The 10,358-nt window shown below is 42.1% G+C and overlaps 1 protein-coding gene across 1 annotated transcript; it reads right to left on the bottom strand.

Annotated features, from left to right (window-relative positions):
• Positions 1–1,395: 1,395 nt before the first annotated feature.
• On the bottom strand, positions 1,396–2,331 carry LOC125621454 (olfactory receptor 14A16-like). The gene has a single exon (XM_048818314.2). It carries the CDS (start codon positions 2,329–2,331, stop codon positions 1,396–1,398), a length of 936 nt encoding a protein of 311 aa, XP_048674271.2.
• Between the last annotated feature and the right edge of the window lie 8,027 nt (positions 2,332–10,358).

The following is a 10,358-nucleotide window of genomic DNA, read 5'->3' as shown; positions in this document are numbered from 1 at the left end:
ATTCTTCCAGAACAAGATAGTAAACAGGTACCTCTGGGCTCCAGAACATTTGTTTAAGGGAAGATTGGCAACACATAGTGACTGTTGGAGATGCAAACAGCCACATGCCAACCTTTCACACATCATCCAAAAATTTCACACACCTGCCTAAAAATGTATATTCAGCGTTCTCTCAAAAACTTAAAGTGTTGCTATCTTTCCTTCTCCAAGCTTGTGTATTTTAGGGGTGCTGGATGAGTTGGTATTACCAGTTGACATTAAGAAACGGATTGCAGTAACTATTTTAGTGTCCAAAAGAGTTATTTTGAGAAAATGGAAATCTGCACTTCCTCCGTCATACACAGACTACCTTAGTGATCTCTCTACAACTGCATTAATGGAAAAAAAATGACTCATTTATTCATCTATTTAGTCACTTTAATAATTGATGCCCTGCATGATCTCTATGGATTCAGGGTTGTATTTGTTTGTTTTTTCTTTTGTTTTTTCCAGGTTTTCCAAATAATGAACATTGAATTTTGTTATATATATTGTATTTCCATCTTGTGCATGTATTAATGTTTTGTTTTGTTATGTGTTTATATTTTATACAAAAACAATACAAATAAAGTTAAAAATTGTATGCCTTATTTCCAGTCTGAATTTGCCTTCAACTTCCAGCCATTGGATCCTGGTACTACCCACTCTGCTAGACTGAAGAGCGCATTTTCAAATATTTGTTCTCTGTGTATGTACTTGTAGACTGTGATCAAATCACCTCTTAACCATCTCTTTGTTAAGCTAAATAGAATGAGCTCCTTGACATTCAAATGTAGATGTAAGATCTACAGCTTGTGTCAGTTGGCATCACGGCATTGGACTCAATGAGTCCAGTCCCCACCTGGTGTAAATAGATGTAGCTCCACTAAAGTCAAGAGGCCAGACCCCAAGTGGTGTAAATTGGTTAAGCTCTATCAAGGTCAATGGCACTACACTGGTTTGCGGAGGTCAGAGTTGAGGTCAGAGTCTGCTCTCCCATATACCAGATTTACACCAGTCTGACTCCTTTGACACCACTCCTGATTTATGCGCACAAGGGAAAGAAGTTCCTTGTTTTTAAGTGACCCTGAAATGGGTATAAGTGGCAAAGCAGTTTAACAGGCATTGCTTTGGCACAGAATGAAAGCCCAATTCTTCCCTCTCACAAAATGCACACCAGTTTAACTCCATTATTAGGCCAGAACTTCTGATGGTGTAAATCAGCCCAAGTGCATTGACATCTGTGGAGTTAATTTGGATTTGCATTGATGCAGCCAAGAGTAGAAACTGGATCTTCTGTGTATGCATTGTGTTGTTATGGAAATAACTGACATGGACCAGGAGAAACAAAGCAAAAGATTATTTACAGACACATACTTAAATCTTGGTGAATAACATCCACCCAGTCAGTCTCCTCAATGAAGCTTTGATCTCCTTGTTCCTCATGCTATAGATAACTGGATTCATCACTGACGGTAACATGGAGTAGAGAAGAGCCACCACGAGATCCAGACCCGATGCAGAACTAGAGGTGGGTTTCAGGTAGGCAAAGATGCAAGTGAAAACAAATAAAGAGATCACAATGAGGTGAGGAAGACAGGTAGAGAAGGCTTTATGGCATCCTTGCTCAGGGGCGATTCTCAGCGCCGTTTTGAAGATCTGAACATAAGAAAAAGTTATTAAAACAAAGCAGCTTAAGCCTAAGGATGCACTAAAGGTGAGAATCTGAACTTCACTGAGGTATGAGTCAGAGCAGGCGAGCTTGAGTAGCTGGGGGATTTCACAGAAGAACTGATCCACCATGTTGCCTCCACAGAAGGTTATCGAAAACGTGTTCCCGGTGTGCAGTGCAGAACTGAGACAACCGCTGGTCCAGGCACCGGCTGCCATTTGGACACAAGATCTCCTGTTCATCACTCTCTCATAGTGCAGTGGTCGGCAGATGGCGACGTATCGGTCGTACGCCATGATGGTGAGAAGGAAAACGTTTGTTCCTATCAAGAAGACAAGGAAAAAAACCTGGACGACACATCCGGCATAGGAAATTGACCTAGTGTGGGTTACGGAATTAGCCATTGATTTGGGGATATTGACAGAGATGGAGCCAAGATCTACAACAGACAGATTCATCAAGAAGAAGTACATGGGAGTGTGACGCTGGTGGTCAAGTGCTATGGCTGTGAAGATAAGAAGATTCTCCATCAGTGCTGCCAGGTAAATTACTAAGAGCAGTATGAAGTATAAAATCTGCACCTCTGGAACATCAGAGAATCCCAGGAGAAGGAATGCGGTCACAGTGGTTCGGTTGGACATTTTCTTTCTCAGTACTTTATGAGCTGCCTGTAGAGGGAAGGACAAGGACAATGGTCAGGATTAGACTATTAAAATATCTGTCCTTTTGTGTAAACCACCATAATTTCCTTGACTTAAGATCAGATCCTTATCTTGTGAAGATTGATGTAATCTGGGAATGGGGGTGAGAGAATCTGCCTCATTGACTCCAGTGGAGTTACTCTTGATTTACATTAGGCTGAGTGAGAGAGAGGAGCATAAATCCCATTGACTACAATGGGGTTACTCCTGATTTACACTGGCTGAGTGAGAAGATAATCAGGCCTATTGACTGAATGGGATTACTCTTGATTTACACCAAGGTGAAAGGTTTCAGAGTAACAGCCGTGTTAGTCTGTATTCGCAAAAAGAAAAGGAGTACTTGTGGCACCCTAGAGACTAACCAATTTATTTGAGCATAAGCTTTCGTGAGCTACAGCTCACTTCATTGGATGCATACTGTGGAAAGTGTAGAAGATCTTTTTATATACACACAAAGAATGAAAAAATACCTCCTCCCACCCCACTCTCCTGCTGCAAATAGCTTATCTAAAGTGATCACTCTCCTTACAATGTGTATGATAATCAAGGTGGGCCATTTCCAGCACAAATCCAGGGTTTAACAAGAACGTCGGGGGGTGGGGGGTAGGAAAAAACAAGGGGAAATAGGTTACCTTGCATAATGACTTAGCCACTCCCAGTCTCTATTCAAGCCTAAGTTAATTGTATCAAATTTGCAAATGAATTCCAATTCAACAGTTTCTCGCTGGAGTCTGGATTTGAAGTTTTTTTGTTGTAATATCACAACTTTCATGTCTGTAATCGCGTGAGCAGAGAGATTGAAGTGTTCTCCAACTGGTTTATGAATGTTATAATTCTTGACATCTGATTTGTGTCCATTTATTCTTTTACGTAGAGACCAAGGTGAAAGAAATTATAACCAGGACCAATTTCTTTGTAGGTTCTTGTATAACTTTTTCATTCAAAGATGTATAAAGTTAGGTAAATCTTATCCTCACTTCACAGAAGGGAAACTGCAGACCAGAAAGATAGACTCTTCTGTCTGGCACACCAATGCAAATCTGGAGTAATTTCATTGAAAGCAGTGGAATTACTCTGCATTCATACTGCTGTAAATGGGAGTAGCATCTACCTCAGATGTGAAAGGGCTCACTCATGGTCACATGATGACCCAGCTATAGAGTCAGGAACACAACCCAGGAAGAGTCCCTAATCCCAGTTGGCTGTTCTAGTCATGACCCATCACTCACAACCAAAAACAGAATAAAAGAACACCAGAGTTCTGACTCCTCTTCCACTTCTCTAACCCACTAGATCCCACTGCTCTCCCAGAGCTGGGAATAGAACCCAGGGGTCCTGGTGCTGTACCCTTCCCTAATTACTAGATCATACTCTCAGGTGAGAGCCGGGAATGGAATAGAACCCAAGAACCTTGACTCCAGCACCCATAATCACTACACCATACTGTATCTCTGTTTAAAAATGTGGCAATACTGAACATAATTTTTATTAGCAGTAATAGCATTTGTAGTAGAACTGCTGCAAGATCAAGATCCAGTGACGATCAGGACACCACTTAGCTGGGCTCTCTTTATTTGTACTACATTTCACTGCCATTGATCCCAGTGATGGTCTGTCTTGAGTTCGTACTGTCAGGGGACACCATCATAGGACCTAATCATATCAGCCACACTATCAGAGGCTCGTTCACCTGTACATCTACCAATGTGATATATGCCATCATGTGCCAGCAATGCCCCTCTGCCATGTACGTTGGTCAAACTGAACAGTCTCTACATAAAAGAATAAATGGACACAAATCAGACGTCAAGAATTATAACATGCCAAAACCAGTCAGAGGACACTTCAATCTCCCTGGTCACTCGATTACAGACCTAAAAGTCACAATATTACAATAAAAAAACTTCAAAAACAGACTCCAATGAGAGACTGCTGAATTGGAATTAATTTGCAAACTGGACACCATTAAATTAGGCTTGAATAAAGACTGGGAGTGGATGGGTCATTACACAAAGTAAAACTTTCTCCACGTTTATTTCTCCCCCTCCCCCCGCCACTGTTCCTCACATGTTCTTGTCAACTGCTGGAAATGGCCCACCTTGATTATCACTACAAAAGTTTTTTTTTTCTCTCCTGCTGGTAATCGCTCACCTTACCTGATAACTCTCATTACAGTGTGGATGGTAACACCCATTGTTTCATGTTCTCTGTGTATATGTCTATCTTCCTACTGTATTTTCCACTGCATGCATCAGATGAAGTGGGTTTTAGCCCACGAAAGCTTATGCTCAAATAAATTTGTTAGTCTCTAAGGTGTCACAAGTCCTGCTGTTCTTTTTGCAGACACAAACTAACACGGCTGCTACTCTGAAACCAGACAGAAGAAGACACTCTCACGGTTTGTCTACACAGTGCCTTAGTCTGCACTAGCGGGGCACAAATTCTAGTGTGCACTAGCATGTTGTGCACTAACTGACCCATGAGGACCCTGCTGGCATACATTAAAAGTTCCCTAGTGCGTGTTAATATAATACTGCTTGAAACAGAAATTCATCAATGTACACTAGGGAGCTTTGAGTGTGCAACATATTAGTGCACACTGGAATATACAAACTTCTCCTGTGAACTACTGCACCTTGTAGACAAGATCTAACCGATAATCTTCTGTCTGAAAAGGGGGATTGGATGAGTTTTAATTAAGTTTGTTTTACAGAACCACTCGATTTCAATGTGTTATGTCTCATTGTGATTCTTTTTCCCTTGTGTATCCCAGTCAACACATTTCCAAACTCGCAAAAGAAGTGACAACAAACTGATAGAAAGAAAGAACAAACATAAAGATAGACAGAGAGAAAGACAGTAGTAACAACAAATAATTAGAGCAATAGACGGATAGACAGATTCTACTATTTGTTTTTCACTGTGCCCTGTCAGATAGATAGATAGATAGATAGATGTTTCCTAAGGTAACCCCTGATTTATGCTGCTTTAGTTTACTATGTCCAAATTGAAATAAGACTGAAAATCTGAAAAAATACATATTGTCCATTTACAACCATTTACAATTTTTCCCTTAAAAGGCACCTCTGGAAACCCTACATATATTTAATTGCAACAGCAAACTTACTGTGCCGGTGTTTGTGAAATCCTCCAAGAGTTGTGAAAGCTCTTCTCTCCTCCAACTCCAGACTCCTTTTATCTATCTATCTATCTGTCTATCTATCACCATATTAGGAGAAACTGTTCTCTCCTCACACTGAGGCTGGCCTGCTGGAAAAATTCTAAGACCTGTTGCTCTCTGCAGACGAGCTGTGTGTAGCTAACTCTGGTGCTGTTGGAAGGATATTTACCCATGCCTATTCCTAAGGGCTTTCAGGCACTCAGTCCCTGAAGCCCTGCACAGCATAGGATCAGAGGCCCAGAGGCCAAAGTTACTTTCTGTTTGTATTGTATTTTCCTAAATGTTCCCAGAAACTGAAGTGATCACACTCACAGAGAGGCAGTAGTGTATAAAGCAATGACTGTGATCCAATGGCTAGGGGCACAGGACTGGTACTCAGGAGACCTGGTATCTATTCCTGTCTTGGCCGCTGACCTGCGTGTGACCAAGCACAAGTCACTTCTCCTTTCCATGCCTCAGTTTCCCCTCCCTTCCATTGTGTGTTTGGATTATACATTCTGTGTGAGAGAGGCTGTGTCTCACTATGTGTTTGCGAAGCATCTAGGAGACTGAGGCCTCTAGGTGTCAGGGTAATACAAATTATACAATAAATCTCTCTCTCTCCAAGTTAAATGATTCCATATGTCTAAGCCCATAAACGTTTGACACTCAGTGTGTCCATGTCTGTGTATGTCCCCCCTGCCCACACACACACTCTGTGAGGGAAATCAATAACAGGTAACAATTTTATAACATGCTCATAGTCACAGTCAGAGAGGGCTCATACCAAAAACATATAAAGCTGGGCATTTCTAAGGGGCTTGTGTGTTAGGATTCCTGGGTTCTTTTGCCAGTGATCTGCTGGGTGAATTTAGACAAGTCGCTTCAACTCAGGGTCTCTGTTTCCCTTCCTACCCTTGGCCTGTCTTGTCTATTTAGACTGTGAGCTCTTTGCATCTTACCTGCAACAGTGGTGTCCAGATCTCAAGGCCAACTATCATACACATTTTTATTATTTTTATCACTCAGTATTACATCATGGGAATATAGTATTGTTATTATTATTATTAGTTTTATTTTTTGTTTCATAGACTCATAGATTCCAAGTCCAGAAGGGAGCACTGTGTTCATCTAGTCAGACCTCCTGTATAACAAAGGATTTTAAGCAAAGTAAGCAGTTATGGGATAAGAGGGAAGGTCCTCTCATGGATCTGTAACTGGTTAAAAGATAGGAAACTAAGGGTAGGAATAAACAGTTTTCAAAGTGGAGAGAGGTAAATCTCAAAGTGGAGAGAGGGATCTGTACTGGGAGCAGTGCTGTTCAACATATGGTTGAAATGATCTGGAAAAAGGGGTAAGCAGTAAAGTGGCAAAGTTTGCAGATGATACAAAATTACTTAGGATAGTTAAGTCCAAAGGTGACTGTGAAGAGTTACAAAGGGATCTCACTAAACTGGGTGACTGTGCAACAAAATGGCAGATAAAATTCAGTGTTGATAAATGCAAAGTTATGCACATTGGAAAATATAATTCCAGCTATACATAAAAAAGGGTGAGGTCTAAATTCACTGTTACCACTCAAGAAAGAGATCTTGGAGTCATCGTGGATAGTTCCCTGAAAACATCCACTCAATGTGCAGCGGCAGTCAAAAAAACCTAACAGGAACCATTAGGAAAGGGGTAGATAATAAGACAGTAAATATCATAATGCCATTATATAAATCCATGGTAAGCCCACACCTTGAATACTGCAAGCAGTTCTGGTCGCCCCATCTCAAAGAGATATATTAGAATTGGAAAAGGTACAGAGAAGGGCAATGGAAATTATTAGGGTCTATAAAATCATGAATGGTGTGGAGAAAGTGAATAAGGAAATGTATTTTTTCCCTTCACATAACACAAGACTTAGGGGTCACTCAATTAAATTAATAGGCTGCAGGTTTAAAACAAAGAAAAGGAAGCACTTTTACACACAATGCATAGTCAACCTGTGGAACTCATTGCCATGGGGTGTTGTGCATAACTGTTTTGGAAAAAGACTAAGATATGTTCATGGAAGATAGGGCCATCAATGGCTGTTAGCCCAGATGGTCAGGGATGCAACCCCATGCTCCAGGTGTCTCTAAACCTCTGACTGCCAGAAGCTGGGACAGGACAACAGGGTATGGCTCTCTCAAAATTGCCCTGTTCTGTTCATTCCCTCTGAAGCATCTGGCACTGACCACTGTCAGTATACTGGGCTAGATGGATCATTGGTCTGACCCAGTATGGCCTTTCTTATGTTCTCACAGACAAGTTAGATCAGAGGATGTGGGGGTCAGACTGTGTTGTATTTCCCTGGAAAGTGGGAATAAGAGTGTATTTCCATTTTAGTATTTTAGAGCTGTACCCAAGTTGTTAGTCTATTCCCTGCCAGAACTGAGGGACCATCTTTACTAGGTCTTATGGGTTTGGGTTGTAATTTGTTCCACTTTTTAATGTATTTGATAAGCAACATCTTAGGCCAGATCCTCAGATGGTGTAAACTGGTGCAGCTCCATTGACTTCAAGAGTGCTAAGTTAATTGACACTAGTGTGATAACACACCTGACAGATGTGTGAGGCAAGGCGCAGTGGCAATTCCCAGTCAATAGAAGTTACAAGTTCTGTGCTCCTTCGACATTCCCATCAAGAGATATTACTGAGAGGGGAATTAGGGTCCTTCCCCCTGTCAATCTGATCCTGACCAGTAGCCCTGTCCTTCCCTCCATTAGCAGGACACAATGTGCTGAGGAAGAAAATGTCCAGCTGAACCACCATGACTGAGTTCCTTCTCCTGGGATTCTCTGATATTCAGGAGATGCAGATTTTATACTTCATGGTGTTTCTAGTGATTTATCTGGTGTCTGGATGAGGAGCCTTCTCATCATCATAGTCATAGCCCTTGACCAGCATCTTCACCCCCTCATGTACTTTTCCTAATGAATTTGTCCATCGTACATCTCTTCTCCTTCTCTGTCAGTATCCCCAAATCCTTGGCCAGCTCCCTCTTAAACACCAGGTCGATTTCTTATTCTGGATGTGTCACCCTAGACTTTCTCTTTATGTTCTTTGCTTCGGAAGGTATAGCATTACTCACCATCATGGTGTATGACGAATACATTGCCATCTGTCAACCACTGCTCTATGAGAGAGAAATGAACAGGGCAGCTGGTGTTCAAATGGCAGCCAGCGCCCGGATCAGTGGAATTCTCCGTTCTGCACTGACACACTTGAGTTAACCTTCCATGGGAACATGGTGGCTCCGTTCTTCTGTGAAATTCCTCAACTACTCAAGCTCACCTGCTCCGACTCACATCTCAGTGACGTTGGAATTCTTGCATTTGGTGCATACTTAGTCTTGAGATTGCTTTGTTTGAATAACTGTGTCATATGTTCAAAATCTTCAAAACCGTGCTGAGAATCCCCTCTGAGCAGGGCCGGCGTAAAGCCTTCTCCACCTGCCTTCCTCACCTCACTGTGGTCTCCTTGTTTATTTTCCCTGACATCTTTGCCTACCTGAAAACCCACCTCCAGCTCTCCATTGGGTCTGGACCTCATGATGTCTGTTCTCTATTCTGTGGTGCCTCCAATGATGAATACGACCATCTACAGCATAAGAAACAAGGAGATCAAAGCTGTTCTCTGGAAAATGATTGGATCAAGATGGAGCCAAGGTCTAGGATGGACAGATTCATCAGGAAGAAGTATCGGGGAGCATGAAGTGTTGTAAGTGCTGCAGAGAGTCGTTAAGGCTTCTCAGTGCTGCTGTTCTTGGAGCTCCAATGTCAGCTATACAAGCAGGGAATGCAGCTTGCTGATTCAGCAGACCTCGATGTTGTTCATAAAGAAAGACCACAGGCTTGGTTCGGTGATGAAGACCCTCGGCCTGGTTTATTGTCAGCAAAGCATGTTACTAGCGCCCCACAGGAGCAAGAGGTGCACTAACACATGTATGCCTGTGACAATGGTACTGGTTCAATCAACGCACCAGAACACTCTCCCCTCGGCTAGCGCAAAGATGCCCCTCTTATGACTTCTCCTTTTATACACTGATACACACAAGTGCCGTATTACATTCCAGATGTTGTTAGTTACCACCCTAATCCTCGTACCTGCTAGTTTGAACAAAACATCCTCATCCATTATCCTGTCATTCCCCTCCTTATCTTTACAAGGGGTCGGTGTGTTCTTGTACCATCTCTTAGGAATGCGTTTACATAGTTACTTAAGAGAGCTGTGTCTTTCTGTACCAACCTCTCCCGTCAGGAATGTGCCTACTTGGTTAGCTGACCCCTAGTGTGTTACTATTCTGCCAAGGCCAGGTCTACTTTGGTTCACCCCATCAAGTATGCTTAGGGCTCCAGCAAGGCCTACACATGGTGGTGATGCCATTGATGAACCTGTTCATCTACAGCCTGAGGAACAAGAAGGTCAAAGAGGGCCCCAGGAGGAAGCTGTATTTCTTCAAGGAGCCCCTGGGCACTTGACTGTGTTTCTAAGATAGGAATTGTGTAAAAGTCAAGGCAATGTTCAAAAGCATCTAAGTGACTTAGGAGCCAAAGTCAATTTTTAAAAGTGTCTTAGTCAATCAGGAGCCTAAGTCCCATTCAAAGTCAACAAGACTTCGACTCCTAAGTGCCTAAATTGCTTTAGAAAATGAGATTTAGGTTCTTAAATCTCTTAGGTTATTTTAAGAATTTTGCCCACTGGCAGTGAGTGGAGGAGACTCTTGTGTGTGTGTGTGAGAGAGAGACAACATAAAGTCAGGAGTATGCTAGAAAAGCTT

This window comes from Caretta caretta, chromosome 14, assembly GCF_965140235.1.
Source record: "Caretta caretta isolate rCarCar2 chromosome 14, rCarCar1.hap1, whole genome shotgun sequence".
Taxonomy (NCBI): domain Eukaryota; kingdom Metazoa; phylum Chordata; order Testudines; family Cheloniidae; genus Caretta; species Caretta caretta.
The sequence above is the reverse complement of the archived record's forward strand: the minus strand, read 5'-3'. Positions and strand labels throughout refer to the sequence as shown.